Below are 20,073 nucleotides of genomic sequence, written 5' to 3' on the forward strand. Positions count from 1 at the left end.
ACACTACCCAGGTACCTGTATCTGAATCTGTTTTCTTCCCTCTGTCTATCCCCCCGTTTTCGCCTCAACTTCTCCTTCAGCACGACAACGACTAGCTAATGTAGTTACTAGTTTAATGTCGCCTCTCTTTGGGTCATCTAGTGCGACTCCTGGCCTACAGCGTAAGCAATTGCGCAGTCAGCTGCCTGGTCCCGACGAGAAAGAGGTGTTAGATCATCTGGCGCGTAGGTGGATTGGTTTCCCTTCACTCTATGATGTGGAATCAGTTGTTAACGTTTTTCACCAAGGGGATGCCCCAAAGCAGAGGTATGTCTTTGATAAGATGTGTGAATTCCTCTGTGAGGAATTGGAGGATAATGGTGCAAACCCAAACCCCCAGGAAATGTGTCGAGTGCGATTTGATTTTGAAACAGGTATAATTGTGGGCCCCAATGTAGATAAAGCAGTTGCGACTTTACTGTCCCTCAGAAATGGGGATTGTCAGCAATCATTGTTCGAACAGGAATTCCCTGTGGGGAAGAAGGGAAAAGCGCGATAATGAGAGAAGTCCCTCCGGTATGGAAAGAAGCTGTTGCGGCTAATGCCGCTCAAGGTATTGCTGCTGCTCCAGCACATTTTCAGCGTGTTTGGGTGCATGTACCTTGGAAGCGTTCTGAGGTCTTAGCGCTTAAACAGACATTGCCTAACCCCCGTAAAAACCCTACAGGTTATTATAAGGAGTTATCCCAAACTGCAGAATCATGTGTAATGAATCTGGCTGACCTAGACATGTTGTTTGGGAATGTTGTTCCACAGCCTTTATGGGGATCCATTCGTAATGTAGATCACGCTGCAGAATTGGGTAACACATGGGCTAATATCATTGCTGCAGATGCTGGCCAAGTTGGTGGCGCGAAATCTGACCCTTTAGTAGCAGAACTCCCTGGTCGAATTATTACCTACATGAAAACTATAATGTCTGCGATGCGCGTAAATTGTGATAAACTATCCGCATGTAAGCAGAAGAAAGATGAGACAGTGTCCGATTTCTTTACCAGGTTTGAAGAAACGTTTATCGACCACAGTGGTCAAGACATGAGCACTGAAGGTGGCCAACGGTCATTTGTTGATAAATTTGTGCAGAATCTACTTCCAGAGTTGTGTAAGAAATTAAAAGACTCAGAAAGTTCCTGGGCTGTTTCCTCTTCAGCGCAAATACTGGCTACTGCACAGTATTATGAGAATAGAGACAAAGATGAGAAGGATAGAACAGATAAGAAAACGAAAGAACTGAAGACAAAGGTCCTTTTGCAGCAGGCCAATCCGCCACGTGGAGGAAAGAATAATTATAGGCAAACACAAGGTATCTATCAGCAGCCCCAACAGTTTCAGAGTAATCAGCAAATGAACGGGTATTATCAACCACGTATCCCTGTAGGTCCCAACCAATGTTCATACTGCAAAGAGGAAGGTCATTTTAAATATAGTTGCCCTAAATTAATGCAGCGTAACAGTAATGCGTATGGCGCAAGAGGTAGAGGTGGTCAGCAAGCTCCTAGAGGCAGAGGGCGTGGAAATGCTCCCCAGAACGCGCGTCCTCTTCCGCCTCAAAATACCATAAATAGCTTTGATCAGCAAGCCAACGCGACTGGTAATACAGCTCAGTACTACAATAACGATTATTATGCAGAAGATGACAATGTAGAAGATAACGATGTAGAAGATAACGATTACTAGGACAGCCGTAGACAGAGAGAGGGAGTTGTTTCAGTGCCAGTGGATCAGAGTGGACCCTACGTTAAAGTAACTACAGCAAATGTAACGGAGCCCTTTCTGCTGGATACTGGTGCTGCAAAGAGTTCAATCATGCATTCAAAACTCCCTGGCGCGCCTTTGTCTGGCGAAATGAATGTCTCAGTAGGTTTTTCTGGTGCCCCAGTTAGGAACCCGATTTCTAGTCCTATGTCACTTTCTGTTGGACCTTGTGAGCTAAAAGCACCCCTCATTCTAACGACAGGTTGTGGTGAAAATTTGCTAGGCTTAGATTTGCTAAAAAGATTGCATGCAACGTTATATTGTTCTCCCTCAGGAGTACAACTTACATTAGGTAAGAAAGTGATTTCCCCAATGTATTTGTCTAAAAATGCAATGCCACCTGAATTGTCATCCCTTCCGGATGTCCTTTGGGCTACTGGTCCCAATGATGTGGGTCTTTTGGAAATACCGCCATATGTGGTCACTTTAAAAACCAATGTCAGACTGCCACGTATTCCCCAGTACAAGATCTCCAATGAAGGTCAGAAAGCATTGTTAGCAATTGTCAGTGATTTGATTAAAAAGGGTGTAATTGAAGAGACAAGAGGCAACGTTTGCAATAGTCCTGTTTTACCTGTCTTAAAACGAACGGACCCTTCACAGCCACCTGTTTACAGATTTGTGATTGATCTGAGAGAGGTTAATAAGATTGTTGTACCACAGTTTCCAGTTGTCCCTGATATAACTGCCTTGTTAACCATGATTCCAGCCTCCGCTGCATGGTTCTCAGTGATCGATCTGAAGAATGCCTTTTTCAGCATCCCAATTGCACAGGAGAGCAGAGACATTTTTGGCTTTAGTTTAGGAGGCCGAAGCCTCCGCTTTAAACGCGCTCCCCAGGGCTACTGTGAAAGTCCATCAATATACAGTCAGGCTTTAAAAGCGCAGCTTGATGCACTGGTTTTACCCAGTGGCGCTATTCTTATTCAGTACGTTGACGATTTACTAATCGCCGCGGATACTGAAAAGATTTGCAAAAACGCTACCTTGTCATTGTTGCGTCATTTGTCTGCCTTCCATCACAAAGTGTCTCTCTCAAAGCTGCAATATTGTCGACAAGAAGTGACCTACTTAGGTCATCTCTTATCGAAGGAGGGAAGGAAACTGACCCCAGAAAGAATTCAAGCCATTACACAGTTGAGTGTGCCAAGAACACAGAGAGAAGTGCGTGCTTTCTTGGGCATTACTTCATACTGTAGGCATTGGATTCCCAATTTTTCCTTGTTGGCAAAACCTTTGTTAGCATTAACATGCAAAGACACACCGAATCCTATTCCATGGTCTGAAGAGTGTCAGAAAAGTTTTGTGGAATTGCGTAATGCATTGTGTTCAGCTCCTGTGTTGGGTACCCCTGACTACAGCAAGCCTTTTACATTGTATGTTCATGAGAAAGATGGTTGCGCATTATCAGTGTTAACACAGCCCTTTGGCGATAGACCGCGTCCATGCGCATATTTTCTGTCAACCTTGGACCCGGTAGCGAGGGCATTGCCAAGTTGTCTGAGAGCCACAGCCGCCGCAGCTATGTCTATTCGACAGTCTGCTGGCCTAGTAATGGATAATACATTGATTGTTATGGTTCCACATGCTGTGGACACATTGTTAAACAGGACCAAGACACAGCACTTAACTACTGCGCGATTATCTGGTTATGAGCTGACACTGTTAGCAAATCATATACACATGAAGAGATGCAACACGTTGAATCCAGCTACATTATTACCAGTTCCAGCAGACCTAGATGAGATTGAGCAACATGATTGTCTGTTCAGAACAGAAGAAGAGACGAAAGGGAGAGTAGATTTTAAAGATACTCCCCTGACTGAGTGTGATGATACTTTATGAGTGGATGGTTCGTGTTTCAAGCTTCCAAATGGTGATACGACTGCTGCATATGCTATCACGACTTTGCACACGATTGTAGAAACTGCGCGTGTGCCACAGAATTCGGCTCAAGCAGCAGAATTGATTGCCCTTACGAGAGCATGCGTGTTGTCTGAAGGAATGAAAGTGAACATATATACGGATAGCCAGTACGCCTTTGGCGTGGCTCATCGTTTTGGGCGATTGTGGAAAGAACGTGGGTTCCTGACTTCGCATGGAGCTAAGATTCAGAACGGCAAGTTGGTGAATGATCTCCTTGAGTCGCTGACCCTACCGTTACAAGTTGCGATTATGAAATGCAGTGCGCACAAGAAAATCACTGATGATGTTGGTCGTGGTAATGCGTTTGCTGATGAAGTCGCGAAAGAAACAGCAAAGGATGTGAAGACTCGAATGTATGTTGCAGGCCCTGCCAGATGGGTTGGTGATGTTGGAATGTGTGAAAACACAATAGAGAGTGTAAAGTCCCTTCAAGCTGAAGCCACAGAGAAAGAGTTGAGCAAGTGGAGAGAAAGTATGGGTAAGTTGGATGAGTGGTTGTTGGATTGATTTGTCAGAACATAGGCGATGGTTGTTACCTGATGCATATGTGCTTCCAGTTGTTACTATGGCACATGGAATGGCACATATCAGTATGAAAGGAATCTGTAAGTTGTTGGCTCCAGTATGGCAGAATGCTGGGATTCCCAAGTGTGCAGAGAATGTGGTCAAGAATTGTATGGTATGCTTGAAGTACAACCCTGGTAGGGGAACCCCAACTCCAGCTGGTCATTTTGCGCCTCCATCATATCCTTTTGAAGTTTTGCAGCTAGATTTTATCCACATGGAAAGGTGCAACAACCTGAAATATGTATTGGTGGTTGTTTGCGCTTTTTCAAAATGGATAGAGGCCTATCCCCTAAAAGATAACACTGCTCTATCCACAGCCAAAGACCTTGTCTAGGAATTTTTCCCTAGGTTTGGAATGCCAAGAGTGGTGTGGAGTGATAATGGGAGTGAGTTTGTGGGTCAAGTGATGAAGAATGTGTGTGAGGGATTAGGGGTTAAGCAGAAATTCCACGCTGCAAATCACCCCCAATCAGCTGGATTAGTAGAACGCTACAATGGTGCTCTAAAACTCAAGCTGGCCAAAATCCAAGCGAGCTCAGGTCTTAAATGGCCGGACGCTCTGCCTCTAGCACTCCTGTCCACCAGAATGACTGTGCATTCACGAGTGGGACTTAGTCCCTACGAGGTCGTTTTTGGCCGCCCGGCTAATGTATGGGGTGTGCCAAGACCGGCAAAATCGAACATCCAGTACTGCTTGATTATTTGTACGAATTGACGGCTAAATTACGTGTTTTACACCAACAGGTGCACGATACTCTTCCCCAGGCCTCTGAGGCTCCAGGACACCCTATCGACCCTGGCACGTGGGTTTTGGTGAAAAATTCTCAGCGCAAAAGCAACGATGAGCCTCGTTGGATCGGCCCTCATCTCGTACTTCTGTCTACAAGATCAGCTGTTCGAGTATAGGGGAAGAACTGGATCCACGGCGCCCATGTTAAAAGGATACCTTTGCCTCTGCCGTATGACCAGTGGGTCCAGGAGGGTATCGCTGACTCTGAAACAGACACTGTACCTCGTTTTGTGCCGTTCAGTGATGCACGCATAAAAGGCACAACTTCAGCACAACTGAGTGACGATATTTGCAAGAAGCTGTGCCACCGTCAATTCGATTGGACACCACAGAGCCTGAACTTTTGTTTCAAGATCAAACAGTACCTGGCCGTCTCCACTATAATCTAAGACCAAGGCCTATGGACAAATAAATATTCTTTTTTGATAACCAGAGCTCTCCCATCTGAAGGACTTTCTTGATTTTTGTTTTTCGAACCACCATCCGGGTTCAGCCGCAGGGTCGCGGTGCCAAGACTTTGGGGTACAGGCCGAAGACGTTAGGTCAACGGTTCTGGTTGGTCTAGGGCGTTCCCTGGACTGACAGGCGTACTCCTTAGCAGAAGATACTCACCCGCCGCGAGCGGCACGATTAGAGGATGGAGTTTTTCAAGATGGAGAGACTCGCTGAGGAAATGAAATTTAAAGCAAGAATGTGTAAAATAATGAAGAGCAAACGTTTTGTATTTTTATGTCTGTTTATATTATGTAGTATGGTAGTGTTTACTGTAGGATTTGTATTCTTCTCCTCTCAAGAGCCCATTGCACCCACTGTACAGCCTATACCTCCTCCTACGGTCTCCTCACACTCTTTTCACCCTCTGCCTGAACACGAACAAGCTAGACGATCAGAGTTTGTGAACAACTCGTTTATTCAGCTCCTGCACCAGCACCAACTAGTTATGAATACAACCAATTGTTGGGTGTGTTGTTTAATGCCATATACCATTAATAAGGGTATTCCTTATCTAGTGCTGCCGTTTAGTTACAATGGATCGTCATGGGCATTCCAGACCATGTTTCTCTTTGCCCTAGATGCCTACTCCCCGCGACAACCGCGTCCATCAGACCTAGCACCAATAATAAAGCCCTAATGAAAGGAGTTACCGATATGAGCAGAGATATCGATGCATACTCATCTATTCCCAAAGAAGAGTTGAGAGCTTATGTAGGGTGGAACGCGACGGGGTATAGTGTTAGTCTGGGTGAAAGACAGCGAAAAATCTCATCCCCAATCTGGGTCGTACCCCACATAGGTCGGTTCTGTTTACAAGGTAATGGTCAGAATCCTAGAGCTCAACTGGGAAGAAGTGACTGTACTGAAACGTACACTTTTCCGTCACAGTTTTCCCCTGCGTTTTTGGCTGCCAAGGGTACATATTTTATATGCAATGACCGAGCATATACATGGTTGCCCCCTGATTTCTCGGGCACGTGTTATATTGCAAATCTGCTACCGCCAACATTTACTGCCGCCTCCGACTATCACAAGACCAGAGTTGTAAGAGGCGTGATTAGTGAGGAGGATACTGCCGATCAGGAAGCGGGAGATTTCTTTTTGGGTTTCCTGCCGTTTTGGGGACCTATGGTCAATAGTAGGAACCTGAGACAACTGACTCGTGTGGTTGAATCCACTGTTAATGTTACGGCTGGTGCCCTTGGTAATTTGACAGCTGAGCTCCAAGCGGATCGCCTCATGACTTTGCAGAACCGCATGGTTCTAGACGTTATACTTGCAGACCGCGGTGGGGTATGCAAGGTTATCCAATCTAGTTGTTGCATTTTCATACCAGACAACGCTCCAACAGTTTATCAAGCCATCTCCAAACTACATAAAATATCTGAGTCCATACACGTGGATAAAGGAGATTGGTCACTGGTGGGGTGGTTCTGGGAACTGATATCTGCCTGGGGTTGGAAAGTTCTGATGGTCATTGGAATGATCTTAGCCATCCTTTTCCTGTTCTGTCTGTGCATACAGTGTGCTCCTGCGATATGTGGCCTCTGTGCTACATTATGTGTAAGGAAACCTGTATCGAGGGACGAGCTAAGTAATAGGATGATGCTACAGCAACATCTCCATGACTTCATGAATATTGACCTAGACTCGGATTGAAATGAGTATAGTTATTGCCTATGTAAGGGCAAAAGGAGGGTCTGTCGTACTTTGCAATTTGGGACCGCGTAGGAGGCAGGGCCCTACCCCTGTCTATCCCGGTATTAGCGAACCGCGAATGGTCAATGCGGTATGAGTAAGTGCTTTGTGTAACGTTTTAGCTATGAATGCACTATGTATACGTTATTATACATCACTACGTGGGTTCCATCTTAGAGCGGTGGCCATCTTATGGTTGCCCTCACATAGGCTACATAGCATGAAGCAAATACTGGCCTTTTAGAGCATATGTGCTTTCCTTTGACTTTTCTGTGACCTGGGCAGCTTGGCTCCGCTGCCCCAGGTCAGTCCGGTCTCACGAGCTCCCCGTCCTCTGGCCACCTGTGATTAGCATCAGGGCTTGACACACCATAAAGTCTTTTCATCCTACACAAGCCTCCAGCTAATCTCTTTCGCACCTGACTGTTCCTGCTTTATGGCTTGTTTTCCAAACAGGAGATGCTCATGTTTATTGGGGCCTATCGATATCTGATGTGGGATCTGAGCCTTGCTGGGTAAATAATTGTGGGCTGGTTTGACTGGAATGTGGGATGGTCATCATGACTCTGCCTTTTCGTTTGAAATGTATACATATAAATGACCATGCCATAAAACAAGGAATGTATGCCTGAAGCAGGATATTTTGTATTTCAGGAGAAGCCCGTTTCTGTGATTTTTCGCAGTCTCCTGAGAACATACACGCTGTTGTACTTCTAGGATACCTGTAATTGGTCTGCAGCCAATAAACTGATCTTTGACTTCACCCAGAAGACTGTGTTTCTGTAGGTCTGAAACAGGAAGAACCCGAAGTCATAGGGTGTGTTCCCCTGCACCGCTGGGCTTAAAATTCCCAGTACTTCAACTCATGGAACTACCACTACCAGACATTAAATTTCAGCTGAAACAAAGGACAGCATATACTTTACACAGTTAGTGCTAACCACTCACTGAATAAAATACGACAATTTTCCACAACAAATGTGTTCAAAGAATCTCTTAGCCAAAATCACATAGGATTATTTACCAGGTTAGGCAGTCAACTATCCTCCGGTACATCCTGCACATACTTTCACCTTCATGCTTCCCATAACTCTCCTGAACAGTAGTATCAGTCCTAGCCATAAGGTGCTCCATTTCATGTCTGGAAGATCCTTGCCCCTCTCGAGCTTTAAAGCCGACCCCCCCCCCCCTCCCCCCAAGTTCCACAGATATCTGGATTGATTTAATACTAAGGTGTGGGTGACAGAGCATACAGGTTAGGAACAATATTAGGTACAACAATCTCACAGGGAACCTGGGGTGTTGTAAGAGTATCTACAAAAGGCACCAAGCTTCAAACCCAATGCTTTAAGTATCCTACTTCTTTTGCAGTAGGAATCTGTATGAGAGTCACAGGCTGTGCACAGATTAAAAGCTAGTATGCGTGTTACATGAGTACCTCTGTGAGACTTCTCACTCTCGGAATAAGAAATCAGGAAAAGTCCCACACCCCCCCCCCCACCAAAAAAAAGTCCAGGTCTGCTCTTTGTAGGCCTCCCAGAGAGGTATATTTTCACAGCACAACCATTGTGGGTTGTATTCAATGTCATGGACCTGGACAGTGCTCTTACATCGACTCAAGGCAGTGGACAGGTGTATGCGTCATGTGTATGTCCGAGAGTCTGGGTTCCTCGTGAGGGGACATAAATAGTGTGAGAAGTTGGCCTGGTATATGCTGTCCACTAGTTATAGTGGGCACCTTGCACCAGTCCAAACAACCCTTATTGATGATTAGGTTTAAGACAACCTTTATTGAAAGCTATCCTAGTGGTAGCTATGGAGAGCAGCCTTCAGGCTAAGTCTCGAAGGAGTATAAAGCAGCTTGGTATACCAGATTAGAACCTCTTGAATAACCAAATGAAAGGAGAACCACAAAAGGTATATATATATAAAATATATGTATTTATTTTTAAACACTCTCTACTCACCTCTTTATGAGATTAGAGAGCAAGGCCCACAATAATACAGTTCTAAAACCACAGTAAATAGCACAATATACAATGTGCCCCAGGGGAGACCATACCATATATCAAGAAAGTGGTATAAGAAGCACTACTTGACAAGACACAGTGCCTAGAGCACGTACAATCGATGGGACCCCAAGGAACCACCCAAGGTAGTGACACAGGGGACCCACGGGGGATGCATGCAGTGTGAGAACACAGCCGCGAGCTCCGTACAATCCTGTGGGAAAGTCACGGTTGGAATTTTAGAGTTTAAGGACACTTAGGAGAGGACTTGGAGATAACGCCTTTTAGACTTAGAAAGTTCTAAGGCCAGCACCCACATGAGCACCGGAGTACTCGTTTACCTAACCCAGGGAAGCCGGGTGCATAGGTGTCAAATGGTGTCGGGAATCTTCGATGTCGTCAATGGAGAGTTGCTGCCAAGTGCTGCTGCCGTGGAAAGGAGAAGTGTCCGGTGTGATAAAAGCCTGAATCAAAGATGGGAAGAACCTGAAAGCAGAGGGGCCAGAGTCTGGGTCACTTGCCAGTGACCAGGGGCACGATAAGACGAATGCCAACCGATGTCCGGTGTTTCAGGTGCGATGAGGTGAAGCTTGACTACACTGCCACGGAGACCAGGAGGCGTTCATGACGACCAGTCTGCAGGCGAGCTGTCCCACGAAGGATGTCGAGTGCTGGGGGTTCGATTTCCGGATTGGAAACCAACAAGCCTTGGCAATGGCAACCCACGCAGTGAGTAAAACTGCTTCGGTGTGGACCAGCAAGGTCTCGTGGACTCCCCAAGCGATGGAGTCAGGGCACGTCTGGAGCAACCAGGTAAGCCTGTTGAAAATTAAAGTAGCCTTCTCCGGGACCCACAAGTCAACGGACAAGGGATCGCGAAGGGACCTCGAGATACCAGCCCACGGGTCACTCGAGGAGGGTAGGCCAGTAATCTTTGGTGGAATTACTGCTCGGGGTCTGGACTATGAGTAGCCCAAAGCACAGCCTCAGGGATCGCCAAGAAGCATATGCTGCTGCAAATGTGCACAGTGTCCAGGGGTTCGGGTTGCACGGTCCCCACGAGGGCTTTGGATCTCAGGGTTGCTGAGAGCACGGATCTGTGTAGCAAAGTCTTCGGAGTCCTTCAGGAGCTGCGTAGTTGCAAACCGGACAGATGTGTCTTTTTGGTGCCTACCTTGCAGGGGAGTAACTCCTTTACTCCAAGGGAGATTCTTCGGTCATCCAACGTCGTGTAGATTGTAGAAGTTCTGGGATTCTGTAGCAGAGTTTCTTCCAAGTAAATCTAAAGTCCTGTAGTCAGGGGGTTCCTACTTTATACCCAAGGAAGGGGTGGGACAAACTCTGGGGACCCACCTATGAGAGGGTCAGGACAGAGGGGTGGCTACACCCATATCCTTTGTCCAGTTTTGCGCCAGAGCAGGGGCTGGTAGCTCCTGCAACCGGTTTGAGCTGTACTATGCACAGGGACACCAAATGTGCCCCCAGTGCAGACATCAAAGCACTCTTGAAGTGCACCCACCCAGCCCCAATACAATAAAGCCTGTCTGGGAGGTGGTCACAGCTCCCTGTGACAGGAAACCTATTGTCCAGGCCTCCCCTTCCGGAGTTTCGTCCAGCAGCAGGAGGGCAGACTCGTGTCTGTGGCTGTCAGCATCCATTTTGTGATGCCAGTGTTCTGTTATGCTGGTACCTGGTAGGTCATGCTTCTCCCTCTAGTAGGGTGGAATCATACCTCCCCCGCCAGTTACTGGCAGGGAGGTATGATTCCAAGGTGTTTGACACCAAACACGACATGTTTCCATGCAGCCAATCCAAAGTTAGCATTTACTGCGAGGTTATAAGGCACTTAAGAGTATATGGTTTGGCTGCATCACAAACAACCCCGGAATAAAGGTTCCCGAAGGCTGAAGAGGGGCTCTGCTCCTGCTTGGGCTCCCTCTCACATAAAACCCAGCACCCTATCTTCAGGATTGATAAGGCCTGCCATAGGGGTGACTGATAGGTTTATACGTACAGTGATATGGCTAGATATAGGGAACCTACATCTGAGTAAGGGGTGCATACACCACCTTACACAGGCTGTTGTAGCAGACCTGTGGTGTCATTTTAAATGGTCTCCCAGGGGTGGCATAATACATGCTGCAGCCCCCGAGAGGCCTCTGGGGCACCCATTACCTGGGTATATAGTATACCATATACTAGGGACTTATAAGGGTACCCCAGAATCCAATCTGTGGTGCACCTAAAGTACATGCAATCAATTTAGAGAGGAAGCAGCTAGGCTGGGGCCCTGGATAGCAGGGTCCCAGCCAGACTAAGGTCGAAAAACAGTGAAACATCAGCAAAAAGTGGGGGTAACCACAAGAAGCAGATCCTACTCTCCTACAGATAGGAGGTAAAAATTCATTCAATCCTTCGGGTTTGCTAGTCAACAAAAATTCAAACCTGGTTTAGGTCATACACTCCTGTGACAACTGATTGGGGTAATTAATAGTTTGTGACTGAACATTCAAATATACAACAGCAAGTAACTTGTTCTGCCAACAGATAGAGTGTGCCTTGTGGTTTTCTCATTCCCAGCCTCCTATAAAGAAACTGATTGCAGTAGCTGGGTAATACTTCTTACCTGGCCCTCTTTTGTCCCAGCCACAGATCATGGTTCCCATGGACAACCCCATGCCTTTGTACTGGTACACCATATTGGCAAGCAACTTTGAGGCGGCTGCCACAGAGATACGTTCCTTGTTGCGAAGTTCATAGATCCGACATTGCCGCGCCAGCAGGCGCTCCCAGAAGCTGCAGTCAGCGGCTCCACCTGCCATAGTGCCCAGCAGATAGGGATTGATCTCAATGACTTTCTTCACAGTCTGCGAGGCAATGTAGGAGCCAGCTGTTGCACGGGAGTCCACAGCCACAATCACGCCATGGAGGAACTGAAGAGAAACAAAACAGTGCCATGAGCATACAAAGCAATGATGCACTAAGGCTGCAGCTCTTCTAACAGAGGATGCTACAGTAAAGTTTTATAGCGCTAGGAGTCAATGTAACTAATACTATAATCCACTGTAGTCTGTGTATTAACCATAGGGAGCAAAGGGGGTATCAGAACAGCAAGGATTTGAGGGGGATATCTGTGGGTCACAGAGACCTCAGCAAACACTTCTTAATTTTTTTTTATTTGAAATGTGAATCTCTTCTCAAACTCATTCCAAATTCTTCTCCCGTACTACAAATTTTAATATAATAAATTACTCTTCCTGATCTGAAACTAACTGATGCCTTCTGGTGTCTTACATATAAATCATTAGATTCCATACTCTTCACCAGACTGATTAGGAAACAAGCTTGCACTATACTTTGTTTTTGACCATGCTTTATTTACAACAACAGTTCTGAACTAATGTAGAGAAGTGTAGGTAGTGCCCAGGGTCAAGGAAGCAAGAGACACACAAATGATAGACCGAATGCAGAACAAATCAAGCATTCACCACCAGTCAAGAGATCTGGGTTAAATCCATTGTTCACTATACCACCTCAGTTTAGACCCAGACATAGGCATATCAGTCTTGACCCTGCTCATCATGGAAGAGTACAGCCCGAACTGCCAAGCCAAGTCATCCCTGAACCAGAAACAAACATCCTGGGACCAGTTTCGGGTGGTCTTATTTCTTCCAATATTTGATTAATTTTGTTCTTAATTTTGCTACTGTGGATATATTGATGGCTCAAGTTACTGTTTTAGTATTACATTCCGGGTTACCACATCAATATTATAGGGTTAGGCAACCCTATTAAAAAAAGGCAAAGGATGCCATCTAAATTAGCTAAACTAAAAACAGATATTGTGTTGCTTCAAGAATCGCATCTTTCTGAACTTGAGGCTAGCAAGTTAAAAAGATGGTGGGTAGGTAATGTGTTCGCTTCTTCAGCTTTAGGGTGAAAAAACAGAGTATGGATTCTTTGCCACAAAAAGTTGCATGTTACAGTTGTTAACCAAGAATCTGATTCCGAAGGTCAATGGATCATTGTTAAACTCCTTGTGGATACCATACCTTTAACTATTTTTAATATATTCGGTCCAATGTCTGATGACAATAGTTTTTGGATCCAAATTTCTGATAAACTGCCTTTTTGTGATGTGTATTATATTTGGTGGCGACTGCAATCAAATTCATGATCCCATACTGGATAGCCATTCGACAGTCAAGTTTGCCACACTAGAATGCACTCACAATTCAAGTCCAAAATACAGTGCAAATCATTAGTTGATATTTGGCCGTTGTGCCACCCTGATCTCCGAGAATACACTTTTAGCTCAGCACCACCTACAATCATGTATAGATTATCTTTTTCTCAGTAAATCTTTAGCCCAATAAGCCCTTCAGTCTGACAAAGGATCAAATTGAATAACGGATCATGCACCAGTAGATATGGATCTTGACCTTATACACTTCTCACCGCATGCAGGTAGATGGCACTATACTTTTGGATTCCAAATTCAAAGTCCAATTTGAAGCTCCTGCTTCCGAATTGTTTGCCATAAACACTACAACTAACTTTTTTTGCAGTGACTTGGAATTCCTTTAAGGCGGCGTCAAGAGGTTTTATAATGTTGTCTTGCAAAAGAAACAAATCTATGTATGCTTAATCTAATCAATTACTTGAGAAAATTAAAAAAAAAAATTAGAATATGCCTATGATCACTTCAAAAATTAGTCCTCTTTACAAAGTCTTACAGACGCCAAACTCCCTACTAACAGGTTACCCACGAATGCTGCTTCCTCATTTTTATTGAAAAGCAGTGCTCGTTATTAGCGGTCAAAATAAAACTGAGAAATTGCTGGCCAACAATTTCAAAATAAGAAGAAACAGAACCAAACTAGAATCCTTACAACGCAATACGGGGACTACTCTCTTTCAGGACAAGGGTAGCTTAAATTAGTTTGTCTCTTTTTATACAAATTTATATTCTATAGAAACACAAACGTTGCAATCAGATGTGTTCAAATACTTTCAAACACTTACATCTCCTCCCTCACACCATATTGATTTATTTTGATTCATTAGGGGCTGATATCTCTTTCAGAAATTAGTCATGCAGTTCTGTGCTACGCAAAGGGAAAGCCCCTGGGCCAGATGCTTTATTATTGAATATTATAGCCATTTTGGGAAACTTCTCCTTCCCAAATTTTTACTTTTATTTATTTCTTTTGTTGCTAAGGGTGCCTCTCAAGGCTCTTCCAAGTTGTCATGATCTGCCATCAAAAAGACAATAAAGAACTTTCCCTGTAGAAGAATTATCGGCCCATCTCCTTAGTCAATACTGACTAAATTTTTGCATAGATTTTGGCACTACACATTGACCCTGTTCTGCCCGATCTCATACGCCCTGAACAATCCGGCTTTGTTAAAGGCCAGTTAGACTCTGACAATTCTAAAGTCTTTTTTAACATCTTAAGCAAGCCTTCCACAGACTATCCTATTTATGTTATTGCTTAGGATACAGAAAAGCTTTTGATAGGATTGGCTGGGATTTTAGGTTTCTAGCGTTAAAATGGATTGGTTCCCCGCCCAAATTGGTTGCTTTAATTTCTTTGCTATAAAAAGGCCCTAAAGCTACAATTTTTGTTAATGGTATGCTTGCAGACTATTTTCCTTTATTCAGGAGGTGTATGCCAAGGTTATACTTTATCACTTTTGTATGTCATTGTACTTGAACCCTTGCTAACCAAAAAAATCCAACTAGATGCTCGTATTTCAGATTTCCAAATTGGATCTCAGAGTTAAAATGTCAGTTTATGCTGATGACATTCTCCTGTATTGCTCCAATCCTACAACCTCCCTGCATCCTTTTCTTCAACAAGTTGACACTTTTCCCCTTATTTATCAGGGTGTCGACTAAATACTGATAAAAGTGAGGCATTACCTTTAAATGTTTTATGTAATAAGCAACTTTTTGAACACATAGGTTTTGCATGGCAACCCTCCAAAATAAAGTACCTAGGATTGTGGTTTTCAAAGACGGTTACAGAAACTTCAAAACTGCGTTTCGACTACATAACCAAAACACTAAACAATACTATTGCGCGCTGGCACCCCCTCCTCTCCTGGTGGGGCAGAGTTTATTCTGTAAAATGATGTTCACTCCCTTGATATTATAAGTCATTGCTATGATTTTGTTCACATTCCTGTGTACTACTTTAAGAAAGTAGATTCTCTCTTAACAAAACAAAACTCCTTGGGAAAGGCAGGGCCCCACATATAGCTTTGTCTGTCCTCTTTAAAAAAGTATAAATTTAACGGGGGTCTTAAGATTCCGGATTTCAAAAACTACCATTGTGCTTTCTCTTTGAAACAAGCTGCCCGATGGCGCTCCTCTGAACTCCCCTTACATACCCCTTTGTGGCTGCAATTAGAAAAATCTCTTACTTCCCCTTTAGTTTTAAAGAAGTTCTTTCTTTAACAACAAATATTCCTAAAATACGCTCCCCAAATATTTCCACTCCTGTAAACCCAGATTTGACGCCTCTTCTACCATCGTCATACCATTCGGTTGCTACCTATAAACAACAACCCATTTGGCATAATACATTGCTACAAATTAAGAATGGTTTGATTTATTGGAAGACTTGGCGAGCCAAAGGTTTGCGCTGGATATCACCATGTCTCGCTGATGGTCAACCTTTGTCCTCTTCTGATTTCCAAACTAAATTTTCACTGCCATCCGCTGTCAGAACACAATGTGAACTTTTTTGCATCTCCCTCTACCAATATCTTCGCACACTGCCAATTACCTCCTGCCCCACCCCTCTATTTCTGCTACACCTTTGTCATTTTTAGATAATTGCCCATCTGCTTCTGCTATATACAAATCCTTACAATGGTCTTTGGACAGAGCCAAATCAAAGACTGAACTGGCCTGAGAATGGGATTTAATGCAATGTTGATCTATTACCGTATGGGATAAGTTATGGCTTAAGCTACACAAAACTACGAGTACTGCATATACTAAGCAGACCCTCTACTTTGTCCATCATCATCCGTTATTTACCCCAGTGACTAGCATCCTTTTCCCCAGCTACACCCTCTACTTGTTGGTCTGGTTTATGCTGAACTGCCGATTTAAAGCGCGTGTTATTATACAACTCTCCTATTAAGCAGTTTTGGGAATTGGTCTGGACGCAAATTAATAAGATTTTTAAAATTACTATTTCATTTTCCTCAATGAATATCATTTTAGGTACCTTGTCACCCCAGTAGCCGCACCCCTCCAAATTATAAGTGTCTACATTCACTGTTAGCTGTTGCTTTTCACTGAACGTTAATCTGAAAACAAGCCCAAAATGTCACTTTCAGGTCGTGGTGGTACGCCATTTGTTTTCATCGTGGATTAGATACTAACTCTGTTTCTCTAGCTGTAAAGCAGGACCCCTTATGGCTTCCATTAACTATTTACCTATCCCATTCGACCTCATCTAATAAAATTATCACTGTATCAGATGAAGTAGGGAAGTCACCATGAATTACATAATGCAGTTGCATATTGTTCCCTTTTCCCCCCTGTCCCCCCACCCCCTTTACTCCAATTTCATGTTTGTCCAGTGTGGTATTTATCGCTCTAATGTATACAAACTGTTGACAATTCGGCATGTATTGCATTTTATGCTTGCGGTTATCACCTTTATTTTTTGTTAATAGGACTTACTCTTATTATTGTATTGCTGTTCTTTGTTGCTCTTTATGAACAACTCAAATTTAGTACAGAGTGGGCAGATAAATAATGAGCAAGGGAAGGAGCAAGATGAAGGGGAAAGAGAATGGAGGGAGAGAGGCGGAGGAAGAGATATGGAAAAGGAAATGCAAAACGGAAGGAAATACCAAAGTAAACAGAATGCACTAATGGATAAAACCTCAGGTGGCTGCTCACCATTAACATTATCTTGGGAAAACATGATGTCAGCAGTATCATGGAACACGACAATGGAGGATTTCAACAACTGATTAAAACACATTTGGTGGAATGTGGCTGACAGTCAAATCTTGTGCTGCCAATTCCCCCTCACTGTAATATCATTTCAAGCATACGTAAACAAACAGTTGGCCACCAGTTTCAAGTAACTTGGTGCGCACGTTAAACATATAAGTTCCTGAAATTAAAATGAATTTTTAAAATGTTAGTCCGCTTTTTTTATGTGCTTTTTTAAAACAAGCAAAGAGTACAAAAACATTACTACTATCAGTGCCACATACATTTGCTTGGTTTAAATTATCTGTGCAATAATATATCAACCAGTGGATACATTGAATCCACACATCCATTAAAACCGACCACCTGCGGACCACCGCCATATATGCCGTTTCCAAGCCAGATAGCAGATATGTAACAAGAGGACCCCAGATGTCTTTTGACATTGAGGGCTGCAGGAGTTCATCTGCATTTAGTTCTAGTTGGTCACTGCAATACGCCAAATAAGAGAGCTACTGTTGCTTAGTAGGCACTGCTCTTGTGCCCCTGTGCAGAGCAACCCTCCGTTTTACCAGCAACAGGGCTACTGCCACAAACATACAAAGCCCTTTACCAGACCCAGTAAACATAGTTCGGAGCTAAAGTCCATCGGTTCCAGCACCATTGCCACAACAGCCACTGTGATTTGATTCCAGAAGTTCCTGACAGAGACGCACCCCCAGGCCAGATGCAAAAAGTCTGCGCCTGGTTTGCCACCGCATAAACAGCTTGCATCCCCTATCCAACAATATTTATACAATCTGAGAGGTGTGTAGTACATTTGGTGTAGATACTTGAAGTGTATGATGCACAAATTACAGTTGAATTTAAGCATATTCATTTGAGCACAGCAAAACTCCAAATCGACCAATTCCAACGGCTGATCTGGAGTTATTTGTCTATCGGTCTGCGCCGCATTATATAATTTAGTGGTTTTGTGGCCACCCAACCAGGGCCCATCAATCCACTTCCAATAGGCCAATCAATGCATATCTAGACACCAACTGTCACGATGTCAGACTTTTTTTTTTTTACCAGTGTTAACCCCTTCATGAGCAATCCGAGCTCCTCTTTAAATGCCGATTTTGTGAAAATGGCAGAACAGATTATCAACAACAAAAAGCCTGCTTTTTGAGTAAAGTTCTAATGCTTTCCCAAATTTGGTGCAATTCCGCGCAGCCATTCTTTCTGTAACTGAGAACAAACTGCTCAATGGGGAAACCACACTCTCGTGACCCCCCCACCCCCTTCTTCTTGGCCACTGCTTCACGGATCGGTACAAAACTTTCAATGAAGGAACCAAAATGGATGAAGTTTTTTAACTGGAAAATCTCAGGAAGATTCATCAGATGGTACCAAACTTATTAAGGAAACAAAAAATGCCTTTTCAAATGGAAACTCTGAACTAACTATAACTAATCTGTTATATCTTTGTAAGAGACCAGAGATGTCATCACCCACAGTGAAGTTAGTTGGTGGCTAAATTTGGCTAACCAACTGTCCCAAGCATACATACCAACAGACCCGATGCAGGTGGGAGACAACCGATTTTCGAAGCAAAAAAAAAGACTTTAAATTGTGTTTACATAGCACCTACTACCCATGATGAGGCTTTGGCGTCTACCGCTTAAAACAGACTATGCCGCAACTAGAGACAAATTTCGGGGGGGGGGGGGTGAATCTTTTAAGCCATAGGCAGAGTGGAGCTGCAGGGGCTTTTAGAAGGGGTGAAACACCAACGAGGCCTCATTAACATGCAAATGGTCTTTTAAAGACCTGTGAAGTGCTCGGGTGCGGCTGGGTGTGCGCCGGGAAGCTGTCTCACCCCGGGCTGCCACACACGGGCGGGGGGGGGGGGGGGGGGGGTTGGGGCTGAAGCCCTGTGAGTCCAATGGGTGTTGCGCGCCTGAAACCAATCCATGCTCGTGTACCTACTACCTTGGAGAATCGACAATGGTCCGGCGCTTCCGGTATGTACTCCAACTTTCCCGATTGGTAACTTGAACCTCAACTGCACTTCGCAGTAGTATTACTCCCTGGAAAATAATAGGCAATCTAGGAAATACTTCCCTGTACCCCTACCTCACCTAGATAACGTGAAACGCTTGTGGTGTCGTATCATCCTTTTATTGTCATCTCTAAACGGCATAGTTACCTTGAAAGCAAGGGTAGTTGTCCCGTGCTCCATCTCCAATCCGAGTGGGGCCTCGACATCGCCTCCAGGCTTGACTGCGAAATTCAACCCCTTATCGGAGACTCTCTCCAGGGGTCCCAACGGCTCATGAAGCCCCCAACTCCCGGCACTTCGAACGATACTAGCAAGCGCCATCTTTTCTGTGGGTGCGTTGACTGACAGTGCTGTGCGCATGTGCGACTTCACCCAATGACTTAATACGAGGTGATCGCCATCCTTACTGAGGGCAGTAATGGCGATGACGTCAGGGCACCGCCAGGCATACGGCTTCGTCATCTTAACTAATGGCATTGTAAGTGGCTTCATGTCTTTTGCCTGTATGTAAAAAAAACCCGCCATATTTTTAGGGCATGACGGAGCAGTCGCCATCTCCTCTACCCGGATCTTCAAAGCTGAACTCAAAACTCTTCTCTTCCAAAGACACTTTCATAACTAATACTTTCATACTCCGGCCCCTCTTGGAAATTCGCTCTTCATCGTAAATTTGTATTTTTTCCTGTGCATCCCTCACCCCTGCGTGCTGTGTTGGATTTTGTGTTTGTGTACCCTTTATTCTCAGGCCCCTCTTGGAAGTTCGCTCTTCGTTGTAAATTTG

General features: G+C 44.4%; 1 protein-coding gene across 1 annotated transcript in view; it reads right to left on the reverse strand.

Annotated features, from left to right (window-relative positions):
* LOC146862504 (proteasome subunit beta type-5-like) overlaps nucleotides 1-19,695 on the reverse strand; it is a 52,140-nt gene extending 32,445 nt beyond the window's left edge. The window contains exons 1-2 of the mRNA XM_085641705.1: nucleotides 19,440-19,695; nucleotides 11,906-12,212 (exon numbers count right to left, since the gene is read on the reverse strand). Of these exons, the coding sequence (XP_085497831.1) occupies nucleotides 11,906-12,212; nucleotides 19,440-19,652 (520 nt within the window). The 5' untranslated portion in view covers nucleotides 19,653-19,695. The remainder of the gene's footprint in view (nucleotides 1-11,905; nucleotides 12,213-19,439) is intronic.
* Between the last annotated feature and the right edge of the window lie 378 nt (nucleotides 19,696-20,073).

Source organism: Triturus cristatus, chromosome 2_2 (genome assembly GCF_964204655.1).
Source record: "Triturus cristatus chromosome 2_2, aTriCri1.1, whole genome shotgun sequence".
Classification (NCBI taxonomy): domain Eukaryota; kingdom Metazoa; phylum Chordata; class Amphibia; order Caudata; family Salamandridae; genus Triturus; species Triturus cristatus.